The following is a 25418-nucleotide window of genomic DNA, read 5'->3' on the forward strand; positions in this document are numbered from 1 at the left end:
CCGCGGTTCCCTGCGCGCCGCGGTTCCCTGCGCGCCGCGGTTCCCCGCTCCCGCGGAGGCCCGGGCGAGGCCCGCTGGCGCGGACGTGCGGGCCGGGGCTGGGGACTGCCCGTGGCCTCCCTGCTGCCGTTTTGAGCGCTACCCTTGGAGGATGTGTGTTGTGATTGGCTGTTTATATCTCTGTCTAGTAATCTCCCACCACCGTCTTCCATGCCCGAATAGCTCCTAAATTATGTAAGTTTTAGAGCCCTTCCTTGGGTGTATGTTCACAAGCCGGAATTCTAGAGTAAACAAATGCTGTAAATTGATTCCATTTGGAGCCTGTTTCAGCTCCCTGCGCGGGTTGGAGCGTCCGCAGCGCTGTCTGTGGGCTCTGCCCGGCTAGCTGCGCTGGCCTCGCCTTTCCAGGAGTGCCCTGCACGTAGGGCCTGCGTCCTCTGGCCTCCTGCAGGAAGGACTGCGGTGTCCAGGGCTGTGCCTGGCTGCCTGCACGCCCCCGCAGGTCCTCCTCCGTGACGCCAAACCCCTCACCAATCCATCTTGACCGATGCGCTCGCCTACTCAGCAGCCACTTCCTGTGTCGCCTTCAGCGGGCAAGTAGGATCGCGACAGGGGTGCAGCCCCTGGTGGGACCATCCCAGAGCCCGGCAGGGGTCCGAGGAGCTCCTCCCCTCTGTGCCACACCCACCTTCTCCTGTCTGACTCCACATCCTTCTCTCACCCGTGTTACCCTGGGCACTCAAGAGCCGTTCTTCTAATTTCTGTGAATGCTGGTCTTCTCTCTGAGTGATTCCTGGGGTGCCCGGCTGCGCCGCAGAGCCACGTGAGAGCGCAGGGCCTGTGGCCTGAGACCCGCCTGGGCTCAGGCCCTGCATGGCTGCGTGACTTGGGGCACGTTATTTTATTTATTTGCTTATTTATAAGAATATAAAATAGTAAAAAAGCCAAATATTAGAAATGATACAAAATTTCCTTAAACAGAGCAATAGGAATTCAACAATGGTTGCTGTAGTGCATGTTACCATTCAAGTTAGTTGTTTAGGTTACCAGTTATAAACTTGCAAAATTGGTTAATTGTACCACTGATTTCTCCTGGACTTTTGAAAGGATAAGGTTTTTTTTTGTTCGTTTTTTGTTTTTTTGAAAGGATAAGTTAATGCTTAATTTTTTTCTTTTTTTTTTTTAACTCCTTATAACTTTTTTATTGTACTGGGTTTTTTTGTTTTTGTTTTTTGCAGAACCGGGGATTGAACTCAGACCCTTGCACTTGCCAGGCAAGCACTTATTCTACTGAGCCGTCTCCCCGGCCCTATTGTATCGTTTTGTTTTGTTTTTGTTATCCAACTTTGCGCAGGTTATTTAACCCCCTACATTCCATGGCTCATCTGGAAAACATGACTTGTATGAGGATTAAAGGAGTTTGTACATAGCGGATAACACCCGGACCACCAAAGCAGTTTAGCAGGTACAAGCTCCTCTTCTAATAATACTTCTTTTTATTTCAATATTGCTTGATTTATTGAGGTACTTAACAACCACTGTATTCCAGGTACTGTAATAGGTCCTATCACAATAGTAATAAGGTCCTGGCAGGTGTGAGACCCGTCCTCACAGGAGCAGCAGAAGCAGCGCAGCCGACAACGGCAGAAGCGTAATCACAGCCTGGACTGTGAGCTGCGGGCTTAAAGTGACCCTAAAAATGACCCTTTATCCTACCTGAAAGCATTTGTTTCCTTGAGAAATTGTATGTGGTTAATAATATACCTAGGGTCTGGTGAGATGGCTCAGTGTCTAAAACACCTACTTAGAACAAGCTTAGCAAAACACAGGGACAGCGCATCAATCCCCCAGCACCACATGCCAGCCAGCCCCACCCCCTGGTGGGCTGAGCTGGCCACACACACACACACACATGCATACACACACACACACCCCACACACACATAAATAAATAAAAATAAAATTAAAAATAATAATAATAATATGCCTAGACTACCATGTCATGAATACTACTAGAATTTCTGTTTCTCCTTTACAAGTATTTTACTATCGCTTTTGTTATTTTTATATTCTGGAAAATATTGCCTCTTTGGAAAAGGTGACTCATTTGTCATTAAAGTTGTAGAACTATCTTTTTCAGAGTGTAGCAGTTACAAAATCAGAGGGCATCTGCATTTAGCTGCCACTGAATGGGCAAGTTAACAACTTAACCTAGTGAGGTCCTGAAACTTTTACCTGCAGGAAGAGGTAATAGTAACTACCTGTGGCAGATGGTGTTTTCCATAATGCCTTCAAACCGCCTCCCATCCCAAGGCTCTTCAGAAGTGACCCTGGCAAGCCTCGCCAACAGAGGGAGCCCAAGTCCCCTGTCCTTGCGTCTGGGCTGGACTCAGTGATGTGCTTGACACTGGAATGTGGTGGAAGTGATCTGGGACTTCCACAGTAAGGCAGGCCATTGGGTCTGTCTTTGGGGTGTTCCTTCTTAGAACCCAGCCACTGTGATAGGAGAAACTCAGGCCCTGGGAGACAGCACTTGCCAGTAGTGACGCAGCCAGCATCGTAGCCAGCCCAGTAAGTGAGCCCTCTTTCACTTCAAGCCCCTTTGGGTCTTCGGGTGACTGCAGCCCCGTGAAACCTCTGAAGACTGGCCCGGCTGAGCCTGATAAACCCACAACCAAGACAGACAGTAACAGTGGGGTGCTTGGGGGTTGTTTTTTTTGAGACAGATCTCATTATGTAGCTCAGGCTGGCCTTAACTGTCAGCTGGCCTCCTGTCTCAGCCTCCCAAGTGCGGGATTTAGGCATGCACCACCAAGCCTGGCAATAGACTGTTGTTTTAAGCCATTAAATTATTAGAATTTGTCATGCAGTAGCAGACACCAAAATATTACCTCCTAGGTTTGTTGTGAAAGTTAGAGATAATGCCAGTAAATCACTAACAAAGTGCATCGAAGAAAAGCTACTTATATGGGGAGATAAAACACAGGTACAAATCTCTGTGCTGATCAGGCCTCTCAGTGGATACTGCTTCTGCCAGTTCTCCACGTAACCACAGACCATCTATCTCATGGAAAGCGGTTGTGAAGTTCTTCTAGTCCAGCCTTGCATCCAGTGGGGACACTCCTGCCTGAGTGTTTCTTCAGTCCAGCAGCTGCTTATTGACTCTGTTCCCTGCCAGTAAGGCAAACACAGGGACAGTTTCTGCGCAGTGCTATGTGGGCAGTGAGAAGTCTGGCCCTACGAGGGCCAGGCTTCTGCCCAAGTGGGACTGAGGGAGCCATTTACCTTCTGGCCAGTTCTGGCCACTGCACTTCCCTGTGCTCTAAGCTCTGCTGACATATTTGCAGTGTATCAACCTGCACTTTGTGGCCTTCCCAGGCACCTTGCCTTCTTCCTCCATAGCCTGAAGTCCGCTGCTTGTGCAGCCGCCATCTACCTCTGCCAAGCTGACCCTTATCAGCAAAGGAGTTTAGTTCGACCTGACAAAGCCCACAGGCCCCTGTGCCGCTCAAGTAAATGTCTGAGTCGTAATTCCTCAGGGAGTTCCTAAGGAAGCAGAACAAGGCGACAAAAGAAGACAGGACAGAACACACCCTATGAGTTCAGGAAAAGCCTAGAGATCACTTTAGTTGAGGTTTGTCTATAGCAGTTACATCAGGAAATATAATAACATAAGCTGCTCAGATTTGCCAGCTGACACTGTTTTTAATAGTGTAGGGTTTTAAAAGGTAGATGAAACCAGTTTAAAAAAAAAAAAAACAGAAAACTAAGAGTTCACCTTATACAGCCAAATAGCTAACACCTGCTACAGTTTAAGAGCTACCATTGTTTGCCAAGTGGCTTCTTAAAATTTCCTTAGGGGCCAGGGAGATAGCTCAGTAGAATAAGCGCTTGCCTGGCAAGCGCAGGGTCCTGAGTTCAATCCCCAGTTCCACCCCCCCCCCAAAAAAAATTACCTTTTAAAATGTTTCAATTTGTGATCCTGCCTCAACCTCCCAGAGTGCTGGTCACAGACATTCACCACCACACCCAGCTCACTGGGAGCTCTCGGATAGGTGGGATGTGCTTGAAGAGGCTGCTGGGGACTCTAGAAGTCACAGGATAAGTGCCGGAAGCCGGTGACCTGTGCAGTAAGGGGCAAACTGCAGTGGTTGGCGGCTGAGCTTTGGGCCTGAGTGTGCGTCTGCAAATGAACCCAGAGCTGAGTGGTGGTGGACTCCTGGGGCTGCAAACAGAGGGGTGCAGGAGCAATGGAGTGGACCAGGGGGCTCTGAGGGCATGGGTCCTCCAGCAGGAATAAGGGGGCAAAGGGAAGACTTCACCAGCAGGAGTGGCGCTCCTCCACACCCGGAGGCCTGGCAGCAGCACTTCCTTCTTCAAGTGGAAATGGGGGGAAGCTGTCGCAGCACACCCAAGCTCAGCTGGTGAGCCCAACACCTCGGAGGCCGGGTCTTGTGGGCACATGGCCATCAGCGAATGCTTCTGGCTCCTGCACGGGGTGCAGGCCTCTCTTCTTATGCATATATGAAGTACCCTGGGCTGTCCCCAAGGACAATCTGGAAGAGGAAGCAGCCCCCCACGGCTCTGCGTGGGCCCCCTGTGCCCACAGAGCTCTGTCCAGTCACCTCATCCCCACCTGGCACAGCGCTGACGGGGCTATGGTGCCTGTGACTTCTCTCTGGACAAATGTGACCTGGCTTTTCTTTTTCTCCTTGTTATAAACTTGTGTTTGCATGAGCCCAACTTACTGAATTGTTCATTAAAATACAGAATTTCATTGATGTCGCTGTCTTTGCACCCAACTGCTAGAAATGAGCTCTGCAGGGCAGGATGGGCTCTAGGGAAGAGAAGACATGCTGGCCCAGTCTGGACTCATCTCTACTGCATGCCGGTGCTAGAATTACAAGTTGAAGAATTTTATGCTTTTTCTTTTCCTAAAAACTATGCATATATTCTATATGTTATCGAATGGCCTTTTTTTGTGGCAGAGAGGCCCACATTCTATCCACTGCCCTTCAGGAGAGACTAGGGTGAAGGTTCTGTGTTCTTCCAGTGTGTAAAAACGAGAAGCTTTAGCCCTAACAACCTCTAGGCCTCAGGACGCAGTGATCAGCGCGTTCTCCATGTGGAACAGCTGGGAAATTGCACTGCCTCACGTAGAACATTCCACCCTGACTCTTAGGATCAAAGCTTAGCGAGGCGGCTGAGCCCAATTCTCAGCCAAGGCAGACGTGGCGCCACTGGGCCCAGAGTCACGGGAAGCATGACTCGTCAGCAGCCCGCTAGTGGGCATTTCCTTCGCTGCTTCCTGCTTTCAAGTGTGACCGTGCTGTAGTTTAAACTTGCCGGAGCTGTCCACTTGCACAAGACAATCTGCTGAAGGCAGGCGTCGCTCCACAAGGTGGCCCTGTGCGCTCACTCCATTTCCTTCGGCTTCCTTGTCTTAACAGTTTGGCCATGGGATGCCCCTCTCTGTGGCTTGTATTTAGATGGCCCCTCCAAGCCTCATGCGTCCACAGGTAGGCTTTTCCAAAGGGATTGATCTAGACTGCAATGCTGGGACTGATTCATGGTACAGTGCCAGGCTCCAGGGTGCTGGGATTAAGCTAGCGAGTGCTGCCTTCCCTAAGTAGCCTGGATAAGATAAAAGGCGAAGATGCTGCTACCATCCCTTGCTTGTTTTGCTGCCTTCTGCCCAACATGAACTGCTTTCTCCTCTGCCCCCTGCCTTGGCGCCATCTGATTATGGACTGAACCCTCTACAAACAGAGCTAAATACACCTTCATCCTTTCACTTTGGGTGTTGGGCATTTTGTCTCAAAGATGTGAAGAGTAACTAGACATTCTGTCTTGGTCTCTCTAGCAGTAAGCTTTTATCCTCAGGCTCAGCAGCTCAGCAGCGCAGCAATTCAGGGGCTTCCCTTTCCATGTTCTGTTGTCTTGGCCTGCCCTGGGCCAAATCCTTGCACCCTGAGCAGATCTCTGATTTTATCCTTTGCTCAAAATGCAATTCCAACTTCCTCATATGGCTGACTTGTCTTAAAAATATGGCTTAGGGACTTGAAATTGGGCCTCAAACCCCAGACTGTCTTTGTGCACTTAAGCTTTCATGGTTCTCACTACACGTTGGCTAATTTCAACCGGGTTTGGGGCCCAGAAGCATGTGCCCAGCCTTAGTTCCAAGAATGGGCTGTGTAGAGAGAGATTGGGGTCAGGAGTTTGTCCTCTATGTCCAGAGCTAGCCGTGTGTTTTTCACAGACATGGCTGTGAGCCAGAGACCTTCCTGCTCTCACTCTGGTGGGAAGGGAGTCCAGGATGTGACTGATGAACAGGGTGAAATTCCTCACAGCCAGAGCAAAGAACTCTCGGGATCCTGCCACCAGGAGATCTTCTCCAGCCCCTTTCTAGTGTCTCGATGACTTTGGTTCTAGATGGAAAGCGATAGGCTTTGGAAGCCCAATGGGAATCGCTTGGATGGAGAGAGGTAACAGCACCTCAGGGTGGGTGGACCTGGGAGGCCGCTTAGCTCTCAGGGGATGAGCGGCAGCCAGCGGTGCTGAGGTGGGGCCTAGAGGACCACGATGGCCCTCCCTGGGCAGGTGGGCCCGTAGTGTTCGGGAAGCTCCACAGGGATGAGAATGGTGTGGGCGCACCCAGTATAGCCTCCTACAGCTGAGCAGAGCAGCCTGCAGCGCTAGATTCAAGGTTCTGAGTCGCACTTCTAACAGTGTTATCATAGGAATCAGATGAATCTCTGAATTTTACTTTAAAGTATAAATGGGGATCGTTAGTGTTGGTAGACTAGATATGAATGCAATGAGGTCATGTTTGGTATCAGCAAATCGAAATGGCCTTGTCCCCAGATAAATTAAAGGAGACAGCAGTCTGGTCAGAGGTGGTGACGCGCAGTGCAGGCTCCGACACTCCAGCGCTTGCCCTGTCGACTCAGTGCCGCTGATTGTGGTCTTGAAGGAATGCTGGCCCAGAATTTTCAGTTTTGGGTTTACTTAAGAGAATTCTGTGGTTCAAATGTAGTCTACTGACAAACGTGAAGAGCTTTAGAAATTATAAAGTAATTTCTACGTTTAAGGGTATCATCATCTATCTTAAAGATCTCGAGTCAAGCCAGGAGGGTCTGCCGTAGGCACCGGTCTACTTCACCTCCTCTGGCTCCGAACACCACGAGCGCATGCCAGGCTGGCCAAGTGTCTTATGCCGCCTTCCTGGCCATAGTGGTTGGTGCAAGGATGGCCTCACCGGAGCATGGGTGCAGGGACTGCCTGGGGCTCTGCCTCCCCAGGGCTTATCGAGGCCTCCCTTTCCCTTTGGATATGGAGCCATCAGGGTGAATATCTGGAATTGCCTGTGATCTTTCTCCATTCTGTATCAAGACCATCAGCTCTAGGGGAAAAAGAAGGCAACATCCAGGAGTTCCGCCACCGTTCGAGTCCCCGGTCTCAGAAGCTCCTTTCTATGCATCTGTTATATGATTCAGCAGACGGGTACTAGACCTGCTTGCATGACCTGAAAGAAGCTTGACTGGGCTTTGCCATCCACATGCATTTGATTCGATCTATTCCCACATTGACTCCCAGACAGAGATTAAGGGGAGAGATCATCCCATTTCACAAAGATGGGTAGGATCCGATATAGTCCTCTTAGACAAAACAAGCTAGTCTCTGGATATTAAAACCTGCATACTTTTTTGTATATATGTAATCTGAAAGTAAATTTTAAAAATAAATTGTTACAAAACAAAATAGAACAGAAAACCATAGTAGTCCTCTAGCAATGGGGCGGGGATGAGCGGGGGTGGGGAAGCAACAGGGGTAGGGATAGAAATAATTAAAATATATACATGCAACAATACACTGTAACGAATCTCATTTTCTGAACTACTAGTAGGCACAAGTGAAAATGAATGAATGAAACAACAGAAAGATGGAAAGAGGGACCGGGGAGATGGCTCAGTGGAATAAGCACTTCCCTGGCAAGCACAAGGGCCTGAGTTCAATCCCCAGTTAAAAAAAAAAAAAAAAAAAAAAAAAAGATGAAAAGAAAGGAAGAAAAAGAGTTAATAGTTCAAATACTACCAAAGCAGAAGTAATGTTGAGTTTGGCAATCATTAAAATTAGTTAACTTCAACTTGAAAAGCAAAGTAAGCAGTGAGTCAGGCGTGGTCGCACACATGTGTGATCCCAACACTGAGGAGGCTGAGGCAGGAGGATCGCCCCATGTTCAGTGAGCTCAAGGCCAGCCTGAACTATGTAACTTTGCCTCAACAACAGCAACAAGGGACTCTTGATTCAGGAGACAGAAATGTGTCTGGGGAAGTGAGCCAGGGCTGACCGATTTTGTCTTGCTATGAATACAAGAGCACAGGATTTCCCAGATTTGAAAGCTTAGATGTGGGCCCTTGTGAGTGTCTAGAAAAAAAAAAAATGAGACTGCTCTGGGAAACAGACTCACACTAGAACACCTGAAAGGCTGAAGGTGACACTATAACATTTCATTAATTTAAACTGAGAAATAGAACTGATGTAGGCAACGGAACTCTCCCATTAGCAGCTAAGTACATCATCTTCTTGGGCCACACAGGAGGCTGCAGCAAGGCCTGCTCTGCTCCATGTCCCCGTGATGAGGCACTGTCAAGGTCAAGGGGGGCTGTATGCCACAGAGGCAAACCAACAGAAGCAGCCAGTGGCAATGGGAAGCTTGTTTGCTTGCTTGGGACAGACACACACCAGCTGCTACATTAGTTGCGATTTAATGGCACTTGAGCTACACTAACTTGATGCGTTAATTATGGGCAGGTGATGTAGCCTTCGAACGGACGTGGAAATAGTCACAGCCAGGTGCAAGATGTCCTGACACTGGACAGCGCTGAGCAAGACTCAGGTCTCAATGATCTTCTTTCTCTCTGTGCTATGACTCTTTCCTTTTCTGCTGAAAACTTTCGGTGTGCTTAGTATCTCTACCTGTCATGCTGAGGCCAGTCCCCAGGGATTCACACCAGTTCGAGAATGCAGTTTGTGTGCAGCTTGTCTAAACCCAGCTCTCAGCACTGTCACATGGGTAGCCTGAGATCAGCCATGGTCGCGTACTTACACCGCAGAAATTGCAAATGTCACGTCGGGGCTTTCCCTTCCTCGGCTGGAGAGCTGGCTGCTCACCACTCACCAGTACTCCACTGGGCACGAGCGCAGGCGTCCCCAGGCCTTGGGAGGTGTTCACGTATGGGTCGCTTAGGTACAAAGGCGCTGGCCTTGCTTCAGAGGTCTTAGAAGGCTTCCTGTGTTCCAAATCCTTATACCAAGAGCTTCCCTTGAGTAAAGAAAGCTCTGGCTCGTAGGGCGCTGCTCTAAGGCAGGCACCTTCTAACTCTCAGGGCAGCTTCCCACCACCTCTCGCCTGTCAAAGTAACTGCTGTGTGTAGACTGGTTCCAGTTAGTGGGAGGAGCTTCATACGCATTTACGCTAAGTTGCTGGTGTTGACATAGTTACTGTTAGCTCTCCTCACACTATCTGCTCTCATACCCTACAGGAAGAGTGACAAGTGGCCAGACTTGTGGCAACACTGCAGGATGCAGGGGCAAACACTAGGGAGAAGGAGCATTACCAGAATTTCTTAATGCCCTCAGGTAGCCCTGCTAATTCTGCAAGTCTAGGAGAAAGAAATGCTGATCATAATAATGATGACATTGGTGACAATGGTAGCAGTGATGTGACTTTTCAGGACTAATCCATTACTGTCTTTCCGGACAATGTCCAAGTGGTTTCTCTGCCTTTGGTAACACTCAGTTTGGAAAGATAAGTAGATAGACTCTAATCAGAATCTCTGTGGCCCAGTGACATGAATGTACTTATTGAAAGATTTATTACCTGCATGTTATGGTTTGTGCCTAGTTGTCCCCCCAAGGCCTCATGTAGTCATAGGGGTGGACTTCAAGAGTTTGTGATGAACTCACGGTCCAGTGCTGGGACTATGGGTGTGAGCGCTGTGGGGATTAAGGTGTGAGTGCTACACCCAGCCTGGGGCAGATCACCTGAAGATAATAGGCGGAGAGAGGCTTGCCTCTGCCCCTGCTGCCACTGCTCCTTCCTTTTTGTTCTTGCTGTTTTGTTCTTTTCTACCTCCATGAACTGTTACCACCTGCCATGTGCCACCCTGCCTTGGAGCCAGCTGAGTATAGACTGAAACCTCCATCAGCTGTGAGCTAAATAAACCTTTCCTCCCTTAACTGGGTATTGGGTTTTCTGTCCCAGTGAGAGAAAAGTAATGAAACATTGCAGTTTGGCAAGGCCCATGACATGGGCTTGGCTCTCTTTTGCGGTTTACAAATATCCCAGTGATGATCTCTGGGAAGGAAACGCAGGTGTCCTGAGCACAGCAGTGCTCAAGCCCGCAGTTAATCCAGTGGCTTCCTCTCCCTGAGTTTACTTCTGGGCACAGTGCGTGGGATGTGCCTGACCAGCCCAGGTCTTAGGAAAACACACTTGCCACAACCCCCAGACGCAATCTGGAGAGCTGCTGTCGGGCACTCCTGGGGAAGGCGGGGCTGCTCTCTGGCTTGCCGCTTCCAGGGTGGGCTGGGGGCTTCTGCTCATTCGGGGCTCCCCTGGGACGTTTTAGTCTCTGGCACTCATTCCTGTGTGGCTCTGATGAGCAATGTTGTCTTTCACATCCGTGTTCAGCTTTCCAGGGACTCAGCTGACACACAGAGAGAAGCAGATGGGCATGAGGTGGGCGTAAGAGTACACTTCAGAGAAGAGTCACGGGGGTGTGCGAATGCAGATTAGGGAGAGGGGAGAATTCCGGGGCCTTCACTTCAGAGCCAAAGCACAATGTCAGTGTTTACTACTGAACCCGAAGTGTGGCTTTTATGGTCTCCACACAATTATTTTTCACTTGTATATACTCACCTTTTAAAAATGAGCCATGTACCAATTTTTAAAGAAATCAGACCAACTCTGGATTCTACTATAATAATGAACTTCGACATTTGTGATGTTTTACAGTTTACAAACCAGATCACCTCATTTGGACCTCACAAACCCTATGAATTTGTTATTTTCATCATCCTTAATACATAAGCTTAGAGAAAGCTTGCAAAGACTCTCAAAAGAATCACAGGAGAATTAAGATATGAGTCTACAAAATTCAAAGTATGGTCTTAAAAACAGTCAGACCAACAGACAAAATAAAAACCCAAATCCTATACATTTTTTAGACACACTTTAGAACAAAAACAGCATAGTCACTAAGACCAATTTTTTTAGTAAGACAAACAAGTAAATAAGGACAGAGCACCACCTGGCACTTCATTGGCCAGCACTGTTTCCAACTTGGAACATCATTATCTAGAACGATCCCGAAGAGGCAGTGATTTCGGGAAAGGCCATCGGTACTAAGAGCTTCAGTAACTTCCAGTTTTGTAAGTTCCTGCTCCCGTCCCCAAGATTGTCACATGCATTTGCAAAACAAGAAGAGGGTCCAGTAGGGTCATATCACATCTCACCTTGAGCTCTTTTCTCCTACCAGAGATGCATTCTGGAAGCTCTTGTTATCGAAAGTGTCTCATGAAGTACTGCCTTTTTGGGTTGGTTCTAGATAGTCCAAACCAGAAATGATACTAAAAAAGTACAAGGTAGGACTTTCTTTGCGCTGATTGTCTTTCGCTTTGTACTAGATGCTGGCTCACCCTGGTGACTGTGCCACTTGGCACAAAACAGACTCAAACCCTAGACTCCAGCTGGCAAAGCCAGGCCATCTATGGTGTGCCTGCCTATATTCTAGTCTATGAAATGTTTGAAGAGATAATATGAATCCTTGCAAATAAAAATACTTCTGCAAACTTGCAAGACTACATGGAGAAGGCTGCACTCTTTAGCAGAAACAGAAGTCAGTGCACTTGCAGAGGTGCAAGCATGCAGAACACGCTTGTGTTTAGGGCGGGCTCGGGGACACAGAGGGTTAATGGGGGCTGATTCGCGACATCTTCAGCTACTGCCCCAGCTCTTCACCTGTCAATCATTAAACATGAGTTGAATTATTCTATACTTTCAAAATCTTACACATTTAATTCTAGGTAATGGCAGAGCCTACCGGCGCTTTTATGGCCTTGTTAACCTCTCAGTGGTTTACTGCCTTCTGTGTTTGGAAGACCATAACAAAGGCACATAATAAATTTTTCCTATTCAGGTTCTTGTTTCTTTAATTTTTCTAGGTAACATATGAATTTCATGTAAAAATTCAAAAATGTGCAATCTTCAGCATAAACGGGCATAAGTCAAGATCTAACCCTAACATACAGCCCAGATTGTGATGAAGATGCTTGTGGGGCAAGACCCTGGTGGCTTGGGCTGCCTGAGCAGCTGTCCATAGAGAAAGGGACCCTGGATAGGAAAAGCTGTCCTCTCGTGGGTGTCACTATCCAGAAAAGGGCCACGACTAGCCCTGAAAACTCACGGCTTAAGCACTCAAAAGGCAACTAGAAATGATCTTCCTGGAGTGAGAACCAGAAAAGAAATGAGCTGGTGCTCGGCGAGGAGGCTGCAAGACTGGGGCTTGCCGCCCAAGGCTGGCTCGGGAGCTGTGTGAGTGAGCAGTGAGCGCCAGCAGGGCGACGTTAATGCCCGTCCTCGGGCTTTCACTGTGTGGCCAGGTGAGGACACACAGGCTCACTCTAATATCCTAACTGTCAGCACTACTTTTGGTGCATCTGTAGAGCAGAGAGTCTTCTTCTCCAAACCTCCTCACTTGGAGGTGCTTCGCAATTACACGTGTACAGCAACCCCCTGCGGGTTTAGGTCAGACCCAGGCCTCGAGTCCAGTGTTATCTGCATCCGCTTTGGACGTAGGTACTGTAGACATATGAAACAACCCAGAGCCCGCGCCGAGGGAAGGAAAGGGCCTCTTGTAGCTGGCCTGCAGTGGGTTGTGGGGACAAAGAGAGAGCATAAGGGTCGAGTGCAAAGGTCTAGAAATTCTACCTTATCTGTTCCCCCAAGAACGATTGAGCAATTGTAGACTAATGCACACTGCCTGCATGTGAGAATGAAGACTAAAGAATGATTCACAGTAAGGGCTTCCATCCCCTTGGCACTAAAGAGTACCTGCTTGTTTGTGTGCTTGCTCTCTTCCAAGTATCAGAGTTCTGGGGAAGACAAATTGTCATAACATCACATTGTCAGTGGGACAGGGGCCTTCTCCTTCAGCGACCAGAAAGGTTCCCTGCCCCACCCTGAACGCACTGGCAAGGGGTTCCCATCCTGCCTCTGACACTGCTCTTTCCAGGCTGCAGCTCCGATGCTGTCCTCATCAGATTCACTCATGCTGCTGCTGGGGCTCGAGTGTCCTCCACTTTCATTTGCAGTCTTGACTCAGACTACACTTGACACTGGTCCTTCCAACTTGGATTTGAAAATGCTGGCCTTCAGGGCAAGTCCCAGCCAACTGCACTGCAAACAGGTGACAGTGGTGAGCGAGCAGGAGGCTGTCGGCTGCAGCACAGAGCAGCGCCTAAATCAAAGGGACTCGTTTCTTCAAGCTTTTCAGACAGCGATTCTGACAGTGAACTTGAGTAAAGAGTAAAAAGCAAGTTGCTCCAAAAAAGCCTGTAAAGAAGCAGAAGACTGATGAAACTTCAAGAACTCTGTCATCAGAAAAAGGTGAAAGTCTCAGAGCGCCTGGCTTTGTCTCCTGGGTGGTCTTCAAGATGTCAGACAACAGGCAGAGTTGGCGAGAATGGCAGAGAAGAGGACGGAGATTAGGAAAATGTCATTTTAACTCTGGTTTCAATCACAGAGCAAGATGATCTGCGAATGGAGCCAAATGTTTCATCAACTGCAGAGTTGTAATGAGCAGGGATTGCACCTGTGAGTCTCGGGAAGACCCATATGGCTCGCCTTCCACAAAAGAAGGAAGAGCTCAGACCTAAGAGTAAAGAGGTGGCGCCCCCTTGCCGACCGTCCTGCCTCCGGTGACCGAGGTGGCACGGGATGCCCTGCGGAGCTGGTGCCAGCGGCGCAACTTGACCAGGACGGCTGGAACACTGAGGTCCACTCGCAGCTGCAGAAGCACACGCACCCCCAACAGCAATGTGAGGTGCCCAAGACCTCCAAGAGCCCGAGCTTCAGTGAAGCTTCAGGAAACGCAGGGCGGGGACCAAGAGCAAGAGCCTGTGGAAGGTCTGGAGAGGAGTCTGAAAAAGATGGGGGCCAAGGTGGTGAAGTGGTGACTTCTGCTCAGGGGCCCATGCTAGCGGCTTGAGCTGGTCAGCCCAGGGCTGTGGCTTCCTGTCCCACTTCCAGTAAAGTGGACGCCTTCTTGCTGCTAGCCCCTGGTGGCAGGTGGTGTGTGGTCCACAGCCAGCTTCGTGCTGCCGATGTGGTGAGCTGGGTTCGCCTGTCGTTCTGCGTGGGTGACACCTGGGTCCCTGACACCCCCAGGAGAATGACTCCACTCTGTCACCAGCCTGTGTCTTCCCATCCCCAGAAACAGACGATAACCTGCTATGTCCTGAGCGTGTTGAGAGGAATAAGAAGATGAGGAAAATAATTATGGGAGAGAAAATGAGACATCCTGTAGGAGACCAGAGCATGTCACTCCAAAATATGCTACCTTAAGTCTTTGGTGAAAGTGTCGTGATCTGAAGGTGACTGAGAACCGGACAAGAAAGCTGTCCACCTTCTGATCCTTGTCTAAAAATCAGGAAGTAAGTACACTCATGCCTCCTGCCCTCTCTACCAGGGTACCAGGAGGGCGGCCACAGGGCACACGGCGGCACTGCTGCGCAGACGGGCCCTCGTGTCGCTGGTGTCCCTTGGGACCAAGAGCCAGGCCTCTTAGCTGCTTATTATTCAGGAACAATTTGCTTTGCTTTTGTTGTAATTAATATATTAGCCTATATGTAGCTATCGGGGTTTTTGGTTTTTATTTATTTTGAGACAGGGTCTTACACAGCTCTGGCCAGCCACGAACTCCCTGTAGCTGAGGCAGGCCTTGAACTTGCAGTGATCGCCGGTCTCAGCCTGCCGAATGCTGAATTCCAGATGTGTGCTACCATGCCTGGCTCTCGCTTCTAAGCAATAGATTTTAGAACAGGGTAGGTTCGCAGGAAAGTTGAGCAGGAGCCTGTGGCTCACATCAGGGTTCATTCTATCTTGTCCACAGTACCAGGGATTAGGCTCAGGGGCACCTGACCAATGGGTCTGACTGCATTTAGTACAGGGCTTCACTACACAGACTGGACTCTAGTGATCCTCCCATTTCAGCCTCCTAAGCGCTGGGATTACAGGTGCGCACCACCACGCCCACATTTTAGCCTCGCCCCAGGGCAGGGCCAGCCTGACATGGCAGGAGGATCGAACCCTGGTCTCTGGTCAGCCTAAGCAGATGCTTCAATCCACTGAGCGGTCTGGCTGGCCCTTGGGCCTTTTTTAAACATTGTTTTAGATTGGGGATATAGCTCCATGGTATAGCATTTGCCTGGCAAGCACAAGGTCCTGAGTTCGATTTCCAGCACTCCCTAAAAAAATCCTCATTAAAAGAGGCTTTAAGGAAAAAATAAAATAAAATTAAAAAAAGAGGCTTTAAAAAAACATAGGGAGGGGGCCTGGCCCTGGCTCAGTTCTTTAAGTGGCTGCTTCCACCAAGCTATCAGCCTCAGGTGGCTCTAGTTCGATCCCCACAACTCTCCAGCCAGCCACACAAGCCCTGAGGGCATTCGGAGCAAACCAAAACAACAAAAAAATCCTTAAAAAAACATAGGGAGATGGCTCAGTAGAATAAGCACTTCCCTGGCAAGTGCAAGGGCCTGAGGTCAACCCCCAGTTCCCCCAAAACAAAACTATGGCCAGGTGTGGTGGCCTGCGTAGAGCTATACTCCCACCACTCAGAAGGCTGAGGCCGGAGGGTCACTGCAAGTCCAAGACCAGCCTGAGCTACACAGTAAACCACGTCTTAAAAAATGAAATAACTATTTTTTGAGGCAGCATCTCATCTAGTAGCCAAGCCTGCCTTTGAGCAGGCTTTGTGATTTTCCTGCCCTAGTCGCCCAAGTGGCTGGGACCGTAGGCATGCACCTCCAGGTCTAGCCATTCCGTGGGCTTCGGCAAATACTTGGCGTCTCCAATGTGGTGTCAGCTTCGCTGCCCCGAGCCTCCCTGCTGCTCCATCTGGACACGCTCCCACTCGCGGACAATCTAACATCTCTGTGGCTTTGCTGCTCTACAATGCCGAGGACTTGCAGTGTAGCTTTTCGACAGCTTTGACCCAGCAAAGTTCACTTCTGCTGTGAAGATGATCCTGCATCTTCCTCCAGGATAGCTCTGAATCTTCAGGCCTGCAGCTCCCCCACCTCCTGCTGGGGCTCCAGGGGAGCACCCCCACGCTGGGCTGGGCTTCTTTGAAAAGCAGTTGTTTTTAGTGCTGGCTAATACTCCACTGGCAAGGTGCTCCGGCACGTGTTCACTTAACCTATGATGGACCCTTAGTTGCTTCCCCATTAGGCAATTTTGAATAAAACTGCCATAAAGTCAGGAGGCTGAGAGAGACAAGATTGAGACCAGCCTAAACTAGTGAGATCCTGTCTCAAAAAATGAATGAACAAATAAATACTGCTCTAAAAAAACAATCTGTCACCTTCTGAGCAGAGCAGCAGAGACGATAACATGTTTCAGATAGGAAACTGAGACATGTCAGCATTGAGGGGCTTAAAGGGAAAGTTCTAATTGATATTAGAGAATACTGGATGGATCCAGAAGGCAAAATGAAACCAGGATGAAAAAGTATTTCTCTAAATCCAGAGCAGTGGAGCCAGCTGAAGGAGCAGATTTTTGACATCGATGATGCAATAAGAAAACTGTAGAATCTGAGTCATAAAAACCTGGACTGTTGGGCTGGAGAGATGGCTCAGTGATCTAAAGCACCTACTTAGAACAAGCTTAGCAAAGCATCAGGGACCGTTGTTCAATCCCCCAGCACCACATGCCAGCCAGCCCCGCCCCCTGGTGGGCTGAGCTGGCCACACACACCCTCTCTCTCTCTCTCTCTCTCTCTCTCTCTCTCTCTCTCTCAAATAAATAAATAAATTAAAAAAAAAAAAAAACCTGGACTGTTGTAGTTGTTTTACTGTCTTTTTACATTGGCTTTCGTTTTCTAAACATTGTTTTCCAGGCCCGGGGAGATAGCTCAGTAGAATATGTGCTTGCCTGGCAAGCACAGGGTCCTGAGTTCAATCCCTGGTACCACAAATAAAATAAAATAATAAGCATTGTTTTCCCAGCTGGTGTATATTTGGATTACAGAACCATTTTTAAGATGAATACTTTTAATGTGCATTAAAAATGTTCTGAGTGAAGCTGTCAACTTTATTAAGGAGAATCACTCTGTGCCAACCACCTAGTGCAAAACAAAATCAAGTCATTCCACTCATTTAACTGTTGTGACCTTTTTTGATCAAAGACTAGGTACTGTTGAAGGCCCAAAGTAATACTTTAGCATATGAGTTTTAACTCAGCTTTTTTTTTTTTTTGGTGGAACCAGGGATTGAACTCAGCTCTCCCCGGCCCCCTAACTCAGCTTTTAAAGAGGATTACTGTTGCACTGGGTTAAATTTTTGGTTTGTGAAATCTATACTTGATCTCTTCCTGCAAGTTGTGTAAATTTGACTTTTCCACCTCAACATTCCACTTGTTTTTCCTTTTATAACCATCTCTTCCTGTTCAATTTTCCTTTCACCCTATATTTTTCTTAAATATATTAATTTGGAAAGTTCACTGAAACCATCAAAATGTTATCTCAGTAAGGCACTTACAATTAAATTATGTGAGAACTACAGTCACTAGCTGCACGGTATCAAATATTATTAGCAGGGATAGTTTGATAACGCCTTGTAGGACAACTCTGAGCAGGTGCAGTTATCCACAGTGCTTAGTCCCCAGAAAATGAGGCCTGAAATGTCTGAATGGCTTTCACTCAGTAAACATGCTTACCATGGGCTGGTGTCTATAAAATCAGATATTGTTAAACTAAACTAGAATTTAACAAACTTTGTGAAAGCCCCCCCCCCAAAAAAAAAGACAGGTGACTATTCCTGCCACAGCGGCAGGCCCAGCGCTTCCAGAGCACCACCAAGCAGCGCGCAGCGGGGAGCCAGGGTGCGAGCCTGTGCACTCCGAGCCAGGGCGGTCTCCGGCAGCCCCGAGGCGACACGCTGACCCCCGAGGGCAGGGACCGCGGCTGCCACAGCTGCTGAGGCGGAGGAGCCCACAGAACGCCGGGGAGAAGCCAGCAAAGGCAAGCAGCCCACGCCGCGCGTGCCTGTGCGCGTGGCAGGACGCTCCTCCAGCCTCGCTTCAGGCCCTCCCCACCCCGCGACGGCGGCCCGAACTACTGCCACCCCCACCCCAGGGGCACCCTACTAAAGGCCGCAGGATGAGGGCCCCCTGCAGCGAGTGTGTGTGTTTTCGCACACTGTGGCTTCTTAGTGGGAAAACAAGAGTGTTCCTATAATTTTCTGTGTACTCAGTTTCAGTGAAGCAATAAACGTTTGATGTTGATTTTAGTGCAAGAATAACATTAAAAAATAGCTCTAGGCTGGAAGATAGCTTGGCAGTCTAAGTGCCTCCCTGGCAAGCACAAGGACCTAGCCAGGTTCGATGCCCAGTAATGCATGCTGTGTAGGGCCCTGAACTGTGGGCACGCTGTGCCAGCCACCAAAACCGGGCATGGTGGCATATACCTGTCATCCCAGTGCTGGGGAGGCTGACACAAGTGGATCACTACGAGTCCATGTTGCATAGTGAGACCCTATACCAAATAAACAAAAGATTAAAAAAAAATTTAACGTATCTCTAAGCTGTGTTTCACTGATCCAAACTTGTTTTCTCATTTATGATGCACCACTTTAAAAAAAAGAACAAAAATAGATGGGACTCGAAATTGCAACTATTCCCCAAGCCCCATTTCAGTCATTCAAATTCCCCCCTTTTAGGTTTTTACAGAACGCTAATGAGTTGCCAGTAGTTACTTTATTGAGCATCTGCAAGGTACACAGCATTGTACACAGCTTGCAAATACCAAGTTGGTTTTGCCCCATTCCGTTAAGGCTTCCTTGATCGCCCTGGCTGTGCCCACCCCATCTCGAACGCCTCAGGATGGAATGCACGCATTTTTCATTTCTGCAGCCTTGAGGACTAAACGCATGCTTGCTGCATGAGGAGCAACAGAGCTGAAGCGCGCTTCACAGCTACTCCTCCCGCCACCTCAGTGTGCAGCCAGCGTCAGAGCTGAGGCTGAGGGCGAAGCTGGCACGGAGCAGGCACAGCAGAAAAGCAGGTCCAGAGGCGTGGCTGATCCACAGCTGAACAATCAGCGCCACAGACACGGACTTGGCTGCTTCTCCAGGGTCTGGAAACACAACAGAGCCACAGCAAAGCCTTCGAGCCAGAGACAGGGTTCAGTCACCCAAATTCCACCTCAAAGACCCGAGTTGCTCCCTGAAAACAAACCAGTAGCCCAGGGCTGGGTGGGGCTCCGAGCCCAGCACAGCCAGTTCTGGGGACCTGAGGCACCACGGACGCTGCCATCCACAGCACAGGACTCTACTGCCCAACCCTAAGGCTCCCCAGATGTCCAAAAGGACCACGCAGGCTGCATAAACAGACACTGAGCAGCCAGTGAGATGCGGAGGACATTTCTCACAAAGGAGTCCGGGCACCCTGCTCGCTGCACAGCGCCCCGAGGCCCCACCTGCCGTGATGCCTCCGTGGGCCTCTCAGAACGGGCTGAGGAAACTGTGAGGGAAGGAGGCCCCAGGCAAGGATGGCGTTTCGTCGCACGTGCCAATTCCAGTGGCTCGCTGAGGGCCTCGAATCTGTGTGACACGTGAAGAACACCCTGCAGACAGTCCAGAGCCGCAGCACACACCTCCTCAGCAGACGTCCCAGGGGTGTGTGGCGGGGGTAGTGGCTCCTGACCCGCTCAGGGCCATGAGCTGGCTTCCCTGGGTGTCAGGTTCGGCAGACACGGGAGGGCCAGGCTGTCTGCGGCCACTTCTAAGTCTTTCCTTTCGTCTAGCGGCATTAGGAACCCACTGAACCCAAAGCCAACCCTCCCCCTTCATTTCCCCAAAGCAGAGTTAGGAAGTACTGCCTGGGGTCCTCGAGAACACCAGTGCACCTCAGTCTGTTGTTAGCACAGACAAGCCGGGGCTCAGACTCCTCCATGCGATTGGATCCTGAGCTGAGCAGCACGCCAGCGTGCTGGCGCTACGCCACTCTGGGGTAAGGCAACAATCTTGCTGCAAGGGGGCCTCTTGTCACACTCATACCCCTCCCCCACCAGCCCCAAACACATGGGTGCCACTCTGCTCTCTGTTCCCTTGCTGGACCCTCAACTGTTTTCATCACGGGCTATGGCTCCAAGATCAGAATCCACACAGCCCTTTCCTACAGCGGCCCTTCCGAGCACTTAGAAAAGTTCTGGCGATTCCATCCCAGCTGTGGAAGGCAAAGTAAAATTTGATTCCTCTTGTTATCATTTTTAGTGCACACTTTAAACTGACACGTGCTTGATCAAAAAATTAAGAATTAGCTCCCAAATTTAATTTTCATTAATAATCATGCTTTATAGCCTCAATAAAAATAAGCTCCTGGGAAATAATGTTCTTAAATTCTTTAGACACATCTTTTTCTAACATAGCCAGAATATCTTTTATTTTGTGTCTTTTTTCTATATAGTCCTGTGAAAACAGTCACTTGAGAGCATTTTACCGCTCTGGGTACGCATCTGATGCATCAGGGAGATCGTGTACGCTGCAGAATACGAATTCTCATACTGCCCTTCTCATGGAGCTCTCCGAGCTCAGTTATCAGCCATTGATTCAGTGTAAGTCAAGTTAGTCCAGCTTGGCTACGGATGCCTCCAAGGGCAGGGCTGGCGCCTGCACTTTCCCTTTTTACAGCTACGAGGACTATTTACTCCAAGCCTGCATTCCAACTTCGTTATGCCACACAGGCATAAGGTGCTTATAATTACCTCAAAGAAAAATGCAGCAAAACTCAATTTTGGAAGAAAATATAAATCTAACAAGTCCTTGAGAACCACAGGAAGCGATGAGCTCTAGCAGAGTCCATATGCAGAAGGAAGTCACTTCAACAGACAAGCATCTGCCTTCACCAAAGTCACCTGAGTTGGGGTGAAGAGGAGCAAATGCTACAAAATTGGCCACCGAAACGTGGATCTCTTCCATCTTAAGTCTCAAGGGAAGAAAGGGATGAACAAGATTCCTTTCTCCTTTTCTCGGGGACCTTTTACTTTGACCTTGTCCTCTTTCTAATTCTTCCCTCAGATGAAACTTCTAATTACCACAAGTTAACACCAGAATGTTTCAGTGGTTTCAACCTGTCTCAGAATGAATAACTGAAGCTATTAGTAGGCTGGAAGTCTGCACACATAACTGTACGTGCACAGCTAACTACTAAGTCCCGTTCTGAGCATTTTTAGGCCAAGTGTAAATTATGCTATTTTCCTCTGCAAAAACAGGCAAACACCCCCAATAAAGGTTGAAAACATAATAACTGACAGTGAATAGAAATCTACTGTAAAAACAAAATACTCCGGCTTCTCCTATTAAAATATTAAATTCACTGTGACTATACAATATCAGCTTTGTAGTTCTATAATTCTCCAGAATTGTCAAAAGTAACCTTGTAGCCAACCCGCTTGAAGACACTAAAAACCACCTGAAATAGGCCACCCATAGTGCCAAAAGCAGCGTCAAGGATCAGAGAGAGGGCGCCGCCCAGGCCGACAGCAATGTCCCTACAAACCGCTGGGACTGCGCCCATGGTGTACACAGGGAATGTGGCCACATCCAGGACGATGTACACGGGCACACCCAGAACGCGGCAGACCACCTTCAGCAGGCAGCAAAGGACCCGGAGTGCGGCCCGGACAACCTTCCCCACGACCCTGAGCACCTTCCAGGGGATGCTCAGCAGCTCTTGTCCAATGGCCACCAAGTAGGACACAATGGCGGAGCCCAGGCAGGAAAGGCAGCTTCCTATGCCGCTGAGCACCTGCCTGGTAACACACCACAGCAAGCAGACAATGTTCTTGAGAACTGCTACCCCCAGGTAATAAACTAACTGGAAAAGCTTGATGACCGGGGTAGCGAGGAGCCCCAGAACTTTCCCCAAAAGGCTGCTACTTTCCTCAGGTGCCTCTGGCACCAACAGCGCACCCGCCTCGCTCTGGGTGCTGGAGAGGGGAGCAGAGCTCTCTTGAGAGCGCACCTCCCGCTCCTCGTCCTGGACCTGGTTAACCACTTCCAAGATCTTTTTCATTTTCTCTGTGTCTTGTTCAGGCTCGCCACAGTTGTTCTGAAATAGCTGAGGGCTCGAGGGAAGCAGCTTCTCAAGGTCTCTCACCATCACGTCTTCTATGAGGTCACTGTCCCGGACATGCTTGACAAAGCCCATGGCCCAGCCTTCCCCAGGCACGGCGCAGCAGGCCGCCAGCCACACAAAAGCAGGCACTGTCACTCTGTCTTTAACTCTGCGCTCGGAAGGCACCGCGCCAGCAAGGAGATACAGATCGTCCCCATCGCCACAGAGAGGGAGCAAGGCTCTGTCCATCAGGCTGTGGAGATTTGCGTACCACCGCTCCTGGAAGGACAGGGTCATTGGAACCGAATTTGTGAGCGCGAATGTGGCCCTGTGGGCATCACTGTCGAGGGGGAAAGGGTACAGCTGTCCACGCTGATACTCAGAACCCAGGTAATCTGCATTCAAGGCTTGCTGGCTTCCCAGATTGTTCACAGAAGTGGCAGCTGCAGCCTCATCAATGGCCTCCACAAAGCTGCTGTTGGGATCATCAATCTGAAAGGAGAGAACACATGCCATGATGCAACCCTGTCCACTCAGAGAGCGAGCACTTGGGTCATCCTGCCAGGACTCCAAGAAAGTCCCTGCTACTGTACACTAACGTGTGTGCACCCATGCATGCGTGTGTGTACTGGTGTATGCATGCGCGCACACACACACACACACACGGTACCGGGCACTGAACCCAGGACCTCTGCGCTGAGCTACATCCCAGCTCTCGTCACCTTTTATCTTTACAAGGTCTTACTGAGTCGCCACATTGCCCGGGCGGGGCTTGAACTTGCAGTTCTCCTGCCTCTGCCTCCCAGAGCTGGGCCTCCTCCAGGCAAGCGCGCCACAGCAGGTTCTGCCCTGCCATTTACATTGCTTGTGCTTGAAATTACTTGGTTCCCTGATGCGCACACTTGATTCTTGTTCTCACAGTCCTGACATCTGAAAGCACCCTTCATATAGGCTATTTGTATTTTCCTTCTGTGTCTCTGACCCCCGCTCTGCAGTGTACCCCATTTTGCACATGCACACATACACACAAGAGGCTTTCCGGTCGCTACTGGGGACTGAACCAACACGGATACTGAGCACATGTCCAGCCACTGACCACACTGCCCAGCCCAAGACATTCCTTCGGAGTCTCTTCTACTTCTGCGAACTTCACAGCTCGCATTGAATATATTTCCATTAAATTTAAAGTAAGTGTAAAAAATCAGGGCTGCAGCTCAAAGAATCTGCCAGCAACATTAGCTGCAATTCAATGCACAGGTTCTAAGTGGACACACCTACATTTTGGAATACATGAAAAAAATTTTTACTATAGCATTGAATTAGACCAATTATTGTTTAAACTTAATCTCAGGGGCCAGCGAGATAGCTCAGTGGTCTAAAGCACCTGCTTAGGCAACTGCAAGGACTGCAGTTCGATCCCGGCACCACATGGCATGCCGGCCCGCCCAAGGCATGTTGAGGGGCCACAAAAAAACGACAACAAAAAAAAAACTTAACCTCTCCATGACAATTACTGTCAGTAATTTAAAGGTATAAATGTACATACTAGGAGTATACTATATACCAAATATATTTATATTTATTCCTTTATTGGTTCTGCTTTTCATAAAAGAATCTTTTTAGTTCAATAGTACACTTTTGTAGTATTAAGGAGCAAGGGGCTCAGGATTAACACAGGAATATGTTTTCAATACCCAAGCTAGGTGGTCACTTTCTTGACAAGGACCCCATATATTCCACACAAGATCCAGCCCAAGGGCTGACATATACTACAACCTCACAGGATTCTCATTCACCTTTCAGCCCTGAGGTGGTCACAACGGCAGTATTTACAACAGCAGAAATTTGAACAAGCCCATATTTTCACAAAAAGAAGGTAAAAAATGCCACAGATGTCAAAAGAACTATTTCAAACCCATGAAAGGCATTTGTAATTATGAGCAGTTTGCAGTGTTGGGGAAAGACATGTCATGATGCTAAAAGCAAAAGGAAGGATATAAAACTAAATGATAACAATTTTTGAAAAGCCTAAAGGTATGCAAGAAAAATGAATGAGATACACAGATACACAGACGAATGCCGACTGACAGCTGGGAATGCAGGCGACGGCTCTTTCATTTATCTCTCGATTCCCTCTGTGCCTCCCTACCCATGGCAACCTATGCATTATTTATGTGTAACTTTTAAAAGGAAATAAGCTAATTAATAGAAGTAAATCACAGCTAATTAATAGAAGTAAATCACAGCTAATTGATTCCCTGGTATCGGTGCTATTCCTAAAACCATCCTACAAATCCCCAGTGCAGTCAGCCCTGGAGACCGTGTGGTAACCGCTGTCCACCGGAAACGCAGCCCGCCTGCGTCCGCCCTTGCGCATGGCAAGCGTGCCCACTCTGCAGAGGCAAGCGCCGCCGCTCCCATGCATGCCTGCGTGGCCGGGGGGTGGGGCAGGGAGTACGAGCCTGGTTTGAAGCAGGGCGTCGGCTGGAGCCTGACGGTGTACTCCAGAGGTTGGTGCTATTTTACTCCATTCCTTCCCCAGACCTCAGTCACAACAACGATCCTAGATGCTCTCCACTCCCCCATCTCCTGGGACAGATGAAGCAGCTCACTTGTTTTGCAGAGGTTCTGTCACTGCTGTCTTATAGCTGAAGGTCATCCCCTAGGACTTGCTGGCTTCAGTCCTCAATGACTGGATCAAGATGCGGTAGGGTGCAGCAGACCCAACTGCCAGGGTTCCGGGCCAAAGGCCAGGGCTTTTAAGGTGCAACTTTCTGATGGTTGCAGGGCACACTTTCCGCACTGAACCCAGCAGGGTGTCTTCAGCCTTTGTAGAGGAAGCATGGAGATGGGTTTCTGAAATGGCGTCAGTGCAGACAGCACGAGGATCTGTCAACTCAAGGGCCATTCGGGGCTAAAGCAGTGGCACGGTGACAGGTGGCAGGCCTGGAACACAACACGAGCAGGAAAAGGGAATCCTCAAAAAGGAACAGAGAGAAAGGTAAAAGCAGAAAAAGTAAAG

At 49.1% G+C, this 25418-nt stretch overlaps 1 protein-coding gene and 1 pseudogene across 1 annotated transcript in view; one reads left to right on the forward strand and one right to left on the reverse strand.

The window, feature by feature from the left end:
• LOC101563863 overlaps window positions 1-14852 on the forward strand; it is a 37208-nt pseudogene extending 22356 nt beyond the window's left edge.
• Window positions 14853-19023: 4171 nt separating this feature from the next.
• Endod1 (endonuclease domain containing 1) overlaps window positions 19024-25418 on the reverse strand; it is a 14388-nt gene continuing 7993 nt past the window's right edge. Inside the window, exon 3 of the mRNA XM_023709521.1 lies at window positions 19024-22888. Coding sequence (XP_023565289.1) covers window positions 21686-22888 — 1203 coding nt within the window. The 3' untranslated portion in view covers window positions 19024-21685. The remainder of the gene's footprint in view (window positions 22889-25418) is intronic.

Source organism: Octodon degus, unplaced genomic scaffold (assembly GCF_000260255.1).
Source record: "Octodon degus isolate 3935 unplaced genomic scaffold, OctDeg1.0 scaffold00012, whole genome shotgun sequence".
NCBI lineage: Eukaryota > Metazoa > Chordata > Mammalia > Rodentia > Octodontidae > Octodon > Octodon degus.